Source organism: Electrona antarctica (genome assembly GCF_951216825.1).
Source record: "Electrona antarctica genome assembly, chromosome: 2".
NCBI classification, from domain to species: Eukaryota; Metazoa; Chordata; class Actinopteri; order Myctophiformes; family Myctophidae; genus Electrona; species Electrona antarctica.
This window is the reverse complement of record NC_136807.1, coordinates 51,783,896-51,796,722: the sequence shown is the minus strand read 5'-3', so window position 1 is coordinate 51,796,722 and position 12,827 is coordinate 51,783,896. Positions and strand designations below refer to the sequence as shown.

General features: G+C 40.5%; 2 protein-coding genes across 5 annotated transcripts in view; one reads left to right on the top strand and one right to left on the bottom strand.

Annotated features, from left to right (window-relative positions):
- The first annotated feature begins 2,263 nt into the window (after positions 1-2,263).
- Positions 2,264-5,875, top strand: LOC306940498 (zinc finger protein RFP-like). Its single transcript, XM_079525596.1, has 2 exons — positions 2,264-2,399; positions 3,154-5,875. Exon 2 carries the CDS (start codon positions 3,156-3,158, stop codon positions 4,779-4,781), a length of 1,626 nt encoding a protein of 541 aa, XP_079381722.1. The 5' UTR covers positions 2,264-2,399; positions 3,154-3,155; the 3' UTR covers positions 4,782-5,875.
- Positions 5,876-10,530: 4,655 nt separating this feature from the next.
- The window catches only part of LOC306940372 (embryonic polyadenylate-binding protein-like), a 30,864-nt gene continuing 28,567 nt past the window's right edge, over positions 10,531-12,827 (bottom strand). For all 4 annotated transcript variants that reach the window (XM_079525417.1, XM_079525418.1, XM_079525420.1 and 1 more), the window contains exon 16: positions 10,531-10,800. The gene's annotated coding sequence lies outside the window, so the exon portion shown is untranslated. The remainder of the gene's footprint in view (positions 10,801-12,827) is intronic.

Genomic DNA, 12,827 nt, shown 5'->3' with positions numbered 1-12,827 from the left:
TGAAATGGGACATTCTGAACATTCTTCACAATGACTAGTCTACTTTTACTTTGGGTACTTTAAGTACACGTTGATGCCAATACCTTTGTACTTTAACTGTGATTTGGCTGGACCCTTTTTTACTGCCTTAGGGGCGACTCACATGTGCACACCAGATTGATGTATGCTTGTTGTATGAGATGTATAGCTGATGCAAGCTCGCAATGCATTTCCAATGGGAGTCACATGGTTTGACACAACATTTATGTTGTATGAGGGGGAGGGGGGCAGTCGAAACACAGCCGAAAGCCATACAACTCATGTACATTTTGAATTCTGGACATATACTTGTAAAATGGTAAATGGTGCATTTATATAGCGCCTTTATCCAAGGCGCTTTACATAGATTGTGCATTACATTCACCCATTCACACGCACATTTAAACACCGATTGCGGCGGAAGCCATGCAAGGTACCAACCAGCACATCGGGAGCAATTTAGGGATTCAGTGTCTTGCCCAAGGACACTTCGACATGTAGCCAGGAGGAGCCGGGATTCGAACCGCCGACCCATGGATCATTGGACGACCTGCTCTAGCTCTTGAGCCACAGTCGCCCCAATGGCTGCGCACGATATTGAACAGTCAAACTATTGTATCAATACACCTGTATCAACAGAATAAGACTCATAGGTATATATGGAGGCCTCATATTTGGTCTTGAAACGAGCCTCTAGATTCCTAAGGCCGCCCCCGTTTGTATGGTGTGTCCTATAAGTCCATGTGGGCTGGGCACCTTGGGTGCATGACACATAAATAAAGAATCTATCGGTCTATCTATACAGTACCATGCAAAAACATCATATAAACTCTGGTCCATGTAGCTCTAATGCCGTTGCATTAGAGCTATGGACGGTTGGACCAGAGCTAATAAATGCTTAGAAATAAAAAATAATATCTAGGCTACATTTGTATATCCCTAGGGCCCACCTATCGTGTATCCATTTCAATGTCATGGTGGATCACCTCCTAAGAGCCTATAGGCCTACTAGGCCATGGACTGGTGGACTCCATTATGACATGTCCTGTGATCCTGATATAAAGACAAATAGCTCCCGTTGTCATAACTGTGCTGCAGGAGAATTAAACACTCAGTGGTGACACTAGGGTACATGTTTGTATTGTAAAACATTTCCAGTGACTTTTAATCAGTCAAATTGTGTCACCCTGGCCTGATGCCTCAAGGCAGGGGTCATCACCATGCTGGTTTGTGGTGGACGTTTCTGTCAAAATCTACCTTCAGTCAAAATGTATACTGTCCATAAAAGGTTGTCAATACTGGAATGAGCTCCCTCTCACACCGAGGGAGATACCTAGCCTGGGTAAACCCCAACCCTCCTGGCAGAATGAAATGTTGTCCAGCAGTCCCCAAAAAAAGAAGTCCCCATTTTATATTTTGGGAATAAATAGCCAATTTAACACAGAGGTGCCCACTCTTCCTTGGTGCCCAGTCTGCCCACCTATCCTCTTACCGTACTGTAACTAAACTGTGCCCATGATATGAATAATTAAATATGTCTAGCGGCAGATAGATTTATTTCATCTTTCTATAGAGCAAATATAATGTTCCCAGCTAGGAGGTCAGGGCCAGGCTTTTACACTAGCAAACTGGAACTGAGTTGAGTCTGTGTACTTGAGTATTTCCAATTTCCAATACTTTTACTTCTACTCCACTACATCTGAGATCTAAATATTGTGCTTTTACTGCACTACATTTAATTGAAAACTTTAGTTTCTAGTTAATTTGTATTTTCTTTTTATTTTATATACATTTTGGCCATTTGAAAATAGCCGATCTAAAAGCTCACACTGCGCCGGGATGCGATGCATTGTGAGCTTGTAGATCGGCTATTTTCAAAGGATGTTTATACATTTGAAATCTTGAAATGGGACATTCTTCACAATGACTAGCATACTTTTACTTTTAGTACTTTAAGTACATGTTGATGCCAATACTTTTGTACTTTTACTCATGTACATTTTGAATTCTGGACTTATACTTGTAACAGAGTAGTACTCATTGCAGTACTGATACTTTTACTTAAATAAAACATTTGAGTCGTTTTTCCACCACTGTAGAATAGATTGGATAATGTTTCCTGGTTGGAATTAGTTCTCAAATGTTTGTAATGTGTACACATTCTGAGTTGTTCTTCCAGCAGGTGGCAGTAAAGGGTTAACAGCTACAGCACACGGAGGACTTCCTCAGTGAGGAAATGAAATCTAGTGAAACGAAAGTTAACACACAGTGAACAGTTTGGTGGCAGCGACACTATTCTAGTCTAGACTCTCTAGTACTCTCTCTACAAAACCTTTCAACAAGACGTTTTACACACACTGACAAGTACAACTTAAACATTGGTAAGTACTTAATGATTTATTATCCTAACAAGGAAACCTGCTTCAGTCAGTCAGTCTGTCTCTATTCCTGATTTTTTTCCCCTCTCACAGACACACAGTACATGACCATCATAAACCTGTATTTCATATTCCTCAAATATAAGCAGTCTATTAGCGTTTTTATTATTTCAACTGAGCTGTGTGTGTGTGTGTGTGTGTGTGTGTGTGTGTGTGTGTGTGTGTGTGTGTGTGTTTTGTAGGGCACATCCACCTATATCTAAATAGGTGACAGGTAGTCTGTGTGCTTAAATATGAAAGTGAATGAACAGGTAGTGAGATCTGTGAGAGTCTGTAATCCTTCTAAAAGTCATGTAGTGATTATTTTGTTGCTATTTTCTTGTAGTGTCTTAATGTTGCCTCCTTTTAATTTGTTCTTGATCATGTTTTTTTTTAAATCTGGTTTTTAATCTGGTTTAATATTATGAATGTGGTTTTTCTTTGGCCCATTGATAATCACCTGTCTAAAGGTGTCATTTCCTCTCCCTTTGGCCTGCTGAAAGGTGGATTTTCAGGCCTGTTTTAAAAAACAGTGATCTGCATTTTTGAGGGAAATTTACCCATGTGTGGTACCAGATTGTTGTTCTAGCTCACTCTAGTATTGTGGCTGTGGGTGTCGCTCACTTTATTGAAGTAATTAGTCAGATACTCAGAGTCAGATACCTGTGAGAAGTATCATCCAACTAAATATTTTTCACTTTTTATTTTCTGTGTGTAGAAATGGCATCTGCCAGCAGTCTCCTGTCTGAAGAGCAGTTCCTGTGTTCTATCTGTCTGGATGTGTTCACTGATCCAATCACCACTCCATGTGGACACAACTACTGCAACACCTGCATCACACCTTACTGGAACACTAGTGGTGTGTGTCAGTGTCCACTGTGTAACAAAACCTTCTGTAATAGACCAGAATTCTCTGTCAATAAAGTCCTCTCTGAGATGGCCGATCAGTTCAGGAAGTCAAAGCAGCAGAGACAAACTTCCAGCACAAACCCAGAACCTGCTGAACCAGATGAAGTCTCCTGTGACGTCTGTACTGAGACCAAACCCAAAGCCCTGAAGTCCTGCCTGGTGTGTCTGACCTCCTACTGTGACACTCACCTGGAGCCTCACCTGAGACTCGCAGGGTTAAAACGACACAAGCTAATCGACCCTGTGAAGAACCTAGAAGACATTCTGTGTAAGAAACATGACAGACCTCTGGAGCTGTTCTGTAAGACTGACCACATGTGCATCTGTCAGTTCTGCACTGAGTCAGACCACAAGTTACATCAGATTGTATCTCTGAAAGAGGCCTATGAAGGAAAGAAGGCTGAGCTGGGAAAGACAGAGGCTGAAGTTCAGAAGATGATCCAGGAGAGACAAGTGAAGATTCAGGAGGTCAGACACTCAGTGGAGCTCAGTAAGAAAGATGCAGACAGAGAGACAGCAGACAGTGTGCAGGTCTTCACTGCTCTGATCAGCTGTATTGAGAGAAGCCAGTCTGAGCTCATTGATGTGATTGAAGAGAAGCAGAAAACAACAGAGAAACAGGCTGAAGGCTTCATCAAAGATCTGCAACAAGAAATCACAGAGTTAGAGAAGAGAAGCGCTGAGCTGAAGCAGCTCTCACACACTGAAGACCACCTCCACCTCCTCCAGAACTTCACATCCATCAACTCCCCTCCACCCACCAAGGACTGGACAAAGGTCAATGTCCATCAGTCTTCATATGCAGGGACTGTGAAGACAGCTGTGGCTCAGCTGGAGAAGACACTCAGTCAAGAGATGGAGAAGAACCTGCATGATGCTGAGCTGAGGAGGATCCAGCAATATGAGGTGGATGTAACTCTGGACCCTGATACAGCATATCCTAATCTCATCCTGTCTGAGGATGGAAAACAAGTGAGTTATGGAAACATAAAGAAGAATCTCCCAAACAACCCAGAGAGATTCTCTTTCTATGCAAATGTCTTTGGAAAACAAAGTTTCTCCTCAGGAAGGTTTTACTATGAGGTTCAGGTTAAAGGGAAGACTGACTGGAGTCTAGGAGTGGCCAGAGCGTCCATCGACAGGAAGGGAGGCTTCACACTGAGTCCCAACAATGGTTTGTGGACTATATGGTTGAGGAATGGAAATAAGTACAAGGGTGGTGACCCTCCTGTCCTCCTCCCTGTAAGAGAAGAGCTCCAGAAAGTGGGAGTGTTTGTGGATTATGAGGAGGGTCTGGTCTCCTTTTATGATGTGGAGACCAGAGTTCATCTCTACTCTTACACAGGCTGCACCTTCACTGAGAGACTCTATCCATACTTCGGTCCTGGTACAAATGGTGCTACTCTGATCCTATCTCCTGTCAATCACACAGATTAGATTTATCTGCACCAAAAGGATGTTTTTCTCAATTGTTCTCTCAATGTGTGTATAGAACAAACACTTCATTTTCCATGTCTGTAACCAAATAGTTTTATTTTTTTAGCTTAAAATATATACACATATAACATTTAATAGTGCAAATAGAAATGCAGTGATTTTTCAATGATTATATTATGTTATCTTATGTACAGCATTTAATATCTACGAATCAATGTTATCAATCATAGCAGACGGACAAAATGAATCAGTTATTGTTATTGTTCATAATGTTCTGTGAATTGTTCTCTCAATGCAGACATTATAACCACTTGAACCCTAGCATCCTTATTCTGGGGGAATGTTCACCGAAGATAGCAGATCTACAAGCTCACAAAGCATTGCAATGCATAGGTCTGTCATGATTACAATGTGTACAATGTGTTATGTTGACGATTGATACACATAATTGCGATTCATGATTGAATTGTTTGTGGCGTTGAACATTGGAACGTTACAACTTGTATTTCTGTTTTCCTTTTAGGCTTCTATTAAATCATAAATTGCACAGAGCAGATATGACATAACTTAAATATACAAACAAATCACTGACACATTTAATATTTAGTTCTTTCCAAAAAAAACGTACAAAATAGCAGAAATAGTTGATCTACAAGCTTACAACGTCACTCACAACATGTAAGCTTGTAGATCTGCTATTTATGCTATTTTTGAAATAGTATGGACAACAACGATTATGCAATAATAATTTAGATTATCTCAAATAACTACGATTAGGCGATCATGTAATAATTGTGACAGGCCTAGCAATGCTACACGTTGTGAGCTTGTAGATCTGCTAATTTTGGTGAAGAGATTTTTTTGGCCGAGGGGGAAAAAGCGCATCAAGTACAGTGCCAACTTAGGGCTCTGGGTTACAACAACATATGCTGTCACATTATAGTATATGTTGGTGTTCATCTCATGTGGAATTGTAACAGCATGTTTTGCATGTCTGGGATTTGCTAGTGAGGAAGATTTTGATTTTTCAAACAATGGAAAATACAATATTGTTATATTTGGTGGATTTACAATAAATGTTCATGGGGAGATTATCCAGTGTCCAGACTGTTCTTTATGTATTATATTGTTGTTCAGAGACCTCGTGTCTCACAGACTGACAGTGTATTCCTAGAACTTGAAATGTCCTTCCTTGTAACACTAAACCATCAAAACTAAAATGTGGAACGCCCTACCAACAGCCGTTAAGAGATGTGAATCCCTAAACTCCTTTGAGACCGTTCTCGAAGGGCACTTACAGGTTGCTGCAATTGGAAACTGCCCCCCCCCCCCCCTCCCCATTTTTCTATACTGTACACTTTTACCATTTTTTTAAACTGAATATGATGTGTATATTTGTAAGTCTTTAAATGTTCTGATGAATTGTAAATTGAGGACCCTGATGTAAACAAGTCTTAGTGCTTTTTCTGGTTGTGTCCTCGTAGCAGATTTTGTATTGACCTGTAATTTTGAACTGTTTTAATAACATTTTCAGTCAATCAATCTGCCTCACACTTTGACAGACGACAGCCTTCACTGACCACCAGCGGTCCCGATATTGTCACATCACAGACAGACAGTTTACAGATGTAAAAAGTAGGTGGACATTTATCCTTAGACATGTTCGAGAGACAGAATATCAAAATGTCTACATAGACCTACATTATCTACATAGACCTGTGGTCGTTCAGGGCTACTGTAGCTAAACCAGCATGGTGATGACCTCTGCCTTGAGGCATCAGGTCAGGGTGACACAATTTGACTGATTAAAAGTCACTGGAAATGTTTTACAATACAAACATGTACCCTAGTGTCACCACTGAGTGTTTCTCCTGCAGCACAGTTATGACAGCGGGAGCTAAATCATTTTACTATGGGGGTCACAGGACAATCAGGACATAATCATTACTATAATGAGGACCACCTGTCTAATACAAGTTTAGGCCCTCGGAGTCCATGACGTCGAAAGGGATTCAGGATAGATGGGCACTAGGGACATCTGGGTACCTTGGCTCTGTTGTCCAAAATGTTAAAAAATATATATATTTGAAAAATGTTCAATGTGATGTAAAGTATTAAGTATACATGATGTGAACATGCACCGTACATCATTATCAGACTTTTTTTTTCAACTTCTTGTTTATGCCCCAACATGACTGGATATACAGATGTAGCTTATAATCACATAGACTACTTTTTAAAAAAAAGTCCCCTTTTTACATTTTGGGAATAAATAGCCAATTTAACCCAGAGGTGCCCACTCTTCCTTGGTGCCCAGTCTGCCCACCTATCCTCTTACCGTACTGTAGCTAAACTGTGCCCAATCTCTAAAGGGCCAGGCTTTTACGCTTAGCAAACTGGAACTGAGTTGAGTCTGTACTTTAGTTACTATTTAATTTGTAGATTCAGATTATTATAACTAAACATACAGTAACCACTTCAGTCTTCAACCCTAGGCTATACATTTTGGACCATTTGAAAATAGCCGATCTACAAGCTCACAATGCATCGGATGTGACGTATTGTGGGGGGGGGGGCTCAAAGGTCAATGTCCCTCAGTCTTCATATGCAGGGACTGTGAAGACAGCTGTGGCTCAGCTGGAGAAGAACCTGCATGATGCTGAGCTGAGGAGGATCCAGCAATATGAGGTGGATGTAAATTGTGATAGGCCTAACAATGCTATATGCATTGTGAGCTTGTAGATCTGCTATTTTTGGTGAAGAGATTTTGTGTAGAGGGGGCGAAAAAGAGCGCACCAAGTGCCAACTCAGGTCTGTTTTCAAGTATAGAGGGTATACATTAAGATTTGTGATTTGGGGGTTCTGGAGGAGTACACCATGTCACGTTGGTGTTCATTTCATGTAAATTGTGACAGCATGTTTTGCATGTCTGAGATTTGCTAGTGAGGAAGATTTTGATGTTTGAAACAATGGAAAATACAATGCCTGTATTTGGTTGGATTTACAATAAATGTTCATGGTGAGATTATCCACTGTGTTCAGACTGTTCTTCTTTATTATTGTCGGGCATAAACCTCGTGTCCCAGACGGTGTATTCCCAGAACTTGAAATGTCCTCGTAACAGTTATCTGGTTTTTAAGGACCCTTATAAGCAAGTAAACAAGTCTTAGTGCTCTTTTTGGTTCTATCCTGGTGAGTAGTTTTTGTAGTTTGGCCTTTTGAAAATAGCTGATCTACAAGCTCACAGTACTTCGCAGTGTGACACATTGACATTGTGAGGTTGTAGAATGAGTAGCCTACCATGCAAAAACATCATATAAACTCTGGTCCATGTAGCTCTAATGCCGTTGCATTAGAGCTATGGACCAGAGCTAACAAATGCTTAGAAATAAAAAATAATATCTAGGTTACATTTGTATATCCCTAGGGCCCACCTATCGTGTATCCATTTCAATGTCATGGTGGATCACCTCCTAAGAGCCTATAGGCCTACTAGGCCATGGACTGGTGGACTCCATTATGACATGTCCTGTGATCCTGATATAAAGAAAAATAGCTCCCGTTGTCATAACTGTGCTGCAGGAGAATTAAACACTCAGTGGTGACACTAGGGTACATGTTTGTATTGTAAAACATTTCCAGTGACTTTTAATCAGTCAAATTGTGTCACCCTGACCTGATGCCTCAAGGCAGGGGTCATCACCATGCTGGTTTGTGTTGGATGTTTCTGTCAAAATCTACCTTCAGTCAAAATGTACTGTCCATAAAAGGTTGTCAATACTGGAATGAGCTCCCTCTCACACTGAGGGAGATCCCCACTTTCACAGCTTTTAAAGGACAATTGAAACAATGGTTAAAAAAAATAACCAGTCTTGTGATCATGGACGCTTAGTCAACAATAGAGTAAACCTACCCTAATAATAGTTTAATCAGTATTCATTTCTTATTTTTTATTCTTACTTAATTATTACGTTTGAAATGTACTAGATATTTGTATGCTATGTCCTGTCAGTCCTGTTTGTATTGTTTGATGTCTGGGGACTGCAGATGGAAACTAGAAAAAGTGCCCTTCCGGGCACAGGTCTCCACCAGGAGGATAGGACTGTGTGAGATGTTTGGCAAAATGTTTAGGAGTAATATAAACATGTTTGTTTGTTTGTTTGTTTGTTTTTTGCAACAATGTTCTTTTGTTGAGGAAATGCAGAGCCAGATCACTCATAGCATCTCTGAGGATAGAATTCTGGATGAGCAGGACATGTGCAGCATTTTGAACAAAACGGGCCACTCCTGAAAACTTTGGAAGGCAATGTTAGCCAATCAGTGTAGAATCTGAGAAATCCAACAGACTGTCTTGTTCACATGACTACAGAGATCATGTGTACCGATTTGCGTGAGATTTGGATGAAATCTGTGCGACTAACATAAGCAATGTGTTTTGCAGAAATCGGCCTCATGGTGGCGCTATAACCGGTAGATGTGGAGGGATGCAGAGACAATGTTTTTCCATGGCCTCTAGGGAGTGCGCATACATAAGTTGTATACAGATCAATGCAGTTATAGCAAAAAAACAGGAATTGGCCTGTTATAGCGCCACCATGAGGCTGATTTGGAAAATAATGAGTGGCATGTCGTCCTCGGCCTAGTGGAAATGTGCGTGTATAATTTCACGGAAATTGCACACTGTGTTTGTGATTTGCGACATTTTGTTCGAAACGGACCAATCATGTGAGCTTTGGAAGCCAATCTTAGCCAATCAGGATGGAAGATGGGAAATGGTGCAGATCCGTGTTGATCACATGACTATGAAGATAGTGTATACCGAATTGTGTGATGTATGGATAAAATGTGTACGAGTAATGTACAGAAATGTGTTTTGCCTAAATCGGCCTCATGGTGGCGCTATAACAGGCCATTGAAGAATATTTGGGGCAGAGGTTCGTTGTTGGCATCCAGGGAGTGTGTGTGCAAAGTTTGGCATGGATCGGGCCAACGGTGCCGGAGATTAGCTGATAACGGACGGACGGAAGGAAGGACGGACACATACACACACACACACACACACACACACACACACACACACACACACACACACACGGACGGAGTGCAAAACATACTCTCTCCCCATGCCTTCGGCCTGGTGGAGACAATTAGCATGTTTTGCTAAATCTGGTATATTTACACTGCATTTTTAATGTAATGTTCATCAATATACACTGTCCCGACTAAATAAACCAATAAAGTAAAGTGAAGTAAAATGCAATTTTTGCCACAGAGGTAGCCCTGAATGACCAGAACAGGTCTGTAACTCTGAATGTTCAAATGGAACCAAATAAAACATCTGAGAATCAGATGTTTTACTACTAACCAGTTGGACTCCTAATATGCCATACATAGTGTCGTAGTAAATCAGTGTCATACATATTCTGAAGAAAACCTGGAGACTTGATATTCAGTAATGGGGTTGATGATCAAAGTAAGAACATTATAATGGTGTGTAAAACAGAAAATCAAACATTCGCCACGGACAAGACCAAGTCTTTGCCACGGACACGTCGTCTGTGTACGGACATATTGATGACCTTTGCCCCGTCAAGGACCCCCAGGGGTCCCTAGACCCCAGTTTGAAAACCTCCGTCGTGTAGCACACGTCATGCCTCTGATAGGCATGACGAAAGTATACAGTATTTGGCAGCGAGTTGAGATGTACTTGTGTGTGTGATGATGATAAATGAGACAAAGACAGGGTGAATTAACTTAAATTCCAAACGTTTATCTTCTCAAAACAAACAAAACTTTTTTTTTTCTTTCTTTTTTTCTTCAAAACCACACACAGCACTTTTACAAAATAAACTTATTATTACTCATTAATTCAATGGCTAATTGTCACAAAAAAGTGCCATTATAAACTTTTTTTCTTTCCTTTTTTTCAACGTTTTACTCATTTTTTTGGGTAATTTTCTCTTTTTCCTCCTTCAGAAAATCCTGGATGATGATAACCATTATCCTTTTGTCCATTGTCCTGTAAGAAGAATCAAAGATTTAGCTTTTTCTGTTGCGTGTACTGTACCAGTGTTCATATCATAGACTAAAACTGACAGAAAATGTTCGTCAACGTTAAAATAACAAATAACCGAAAATAACAAAGTACAAGCTTGTAGATTGCCTATTTCCGGTGAGTGACAAGCTTCCATGGAAGTTATGCCGACTATTATGGAATCCATTCCAAATGACTGAAATCAGTCGTGGCGACTGAGAACTTTAATCCATAACACAAAGTTAGAGAATGTGTGTTTGGTAGATAGTTATTTCCCTGTGGTAAAAATGCTTTTAAGGCAATAACCTTTATACGGATGGAAAGCCTGTTCATTTCCCTTACTAGGGAACATTGTTAGGGGTCGTGCTCATGAAAAATGTGCCAAACATTCCCTACCCAAACAGCTGTTGCTATTGAATTGGTTTGGTGTCGTTTAGTGAATTGGATGATTGATTTGAAGTCTAAAAAGGTATAAAATGTACTGCCAGCAGAGAGTTATAATAAATGAGCTACCAAACACAAATTTCAGAGCCTATTTGTTTTAGCACTGGTAAAAGGCCCTACCTCTCTTTGAAACAGTGTTTTAGCACTGGTAAAAGGCCCTATCTCTCTTTGAAACAGTGTTTTAGCACTGGTAAAAGGCCCTATCTCTCTTTGAAACAGTGTTTTAGCACTGGTAAAAGGCCCTATCTCTCTTTGAAACAGTGTTTTAGCACTGGTAAAAGGCCCTATCTCTCTTTGAAACAGTGTTTTAGCACTGGTAAAAGGCCCCATCTCTCTTTGAAACAGTGTTTTAGCACTGGTAAAAGGCCCCATCTCTCTTTGAAACAGTGTTTTAGCACTGGTAAAAGGCCCCATCTCTCTTTGAAACAGTGTTTTAGCACTGGTAAAAGGCCCCATCTCTCTTTGAAACAGTGTTTTAGCACTGGTAAAAGGCCCCATCTCTCTTTGAAACAGTGTTTTAGCACTGGTAAAAGGCCCTATCTCTCTTTGAAACAGTGTTTTAGCACTGGTAAAAGGCCCCATCTCTCTTTGAAACAGTGTTTTAGCACTGGTAAAAGGCCCTATCTCTCTTTGAAACAGTGTTTTAGCACTGGTAAAAGGCCCTATCTCTCTTTGAAACAGTGTTTTAGCACTGGTAAAAGGCCCCATCTCTCTTTGAAACAGTGTTTTAGCACTGGTAAAAGGCCCTATCTCTCTTTGAAACAGTGTTTTAGCACTGGTAAAAGGCCCTATCTCTCTTTGAAACAGTGTTTTAGCACTGGTAAAAGGCCCTATCTCTCTTTGAAACAGTGTTTTAGCACTGGTAAAAGGCCCTATCTCTCTTTGAAACAGTGTTTTAGCACTGGTAAAAGGCCCTATCTCTCTTTGAAACAGTGTTTTAGCACTGGTAAAAGGCCCTATCTCTCTTTGAAACAGTGTTTTAGCACTGGTAAAAGGCCCTATCTCTCTTTGAAACAGTGTTTTAGCACTGGTAAAAGGCCCTATCTCTCTTTGAAACAGTGTTTTAGCACTGGTAAAAGGCCCTATCTCTCTTTGAAACAGTGTTTTAGCACTGGTAAAAGGCCCTATCTCTCTTTGAAACAGTGTTTTAGCACTGGTAAAAGGCCCTATCTCTCTTTGAAACAGTGTTTTAGCACTGGTAAAAGGCCCTATCTCTCTTTGAAACAGTGTTTTAGCACTGGTAAAAGGCCCCATCTCTCTTTGAAACAGTGTTTTAGCACTGGTAAAAGGCCCCATCTCTCTTTGAAACAGTGTTTTAGCACTGGTAAAAGGCCCTATCTCTCTTTGAAACAGTGTTTTAGCACTGGTAAAAGGCCCTATCTCTCTTTGAAACAGTGTTTTAGCACTGGTAAAAGGCCCTATCTCTCTTTGAAACAGTGTTTTAGCACTGGTAAAAGGCCCTATCTCTCTTTGAAACAGTGTTTTAGCACTGGTAAAAGGCCCCATCTCTCTTTGAAACAGTGTTTTAGCACTGGTAAAAGGCCCTATCTCTCTTTGAAACAGTGTTT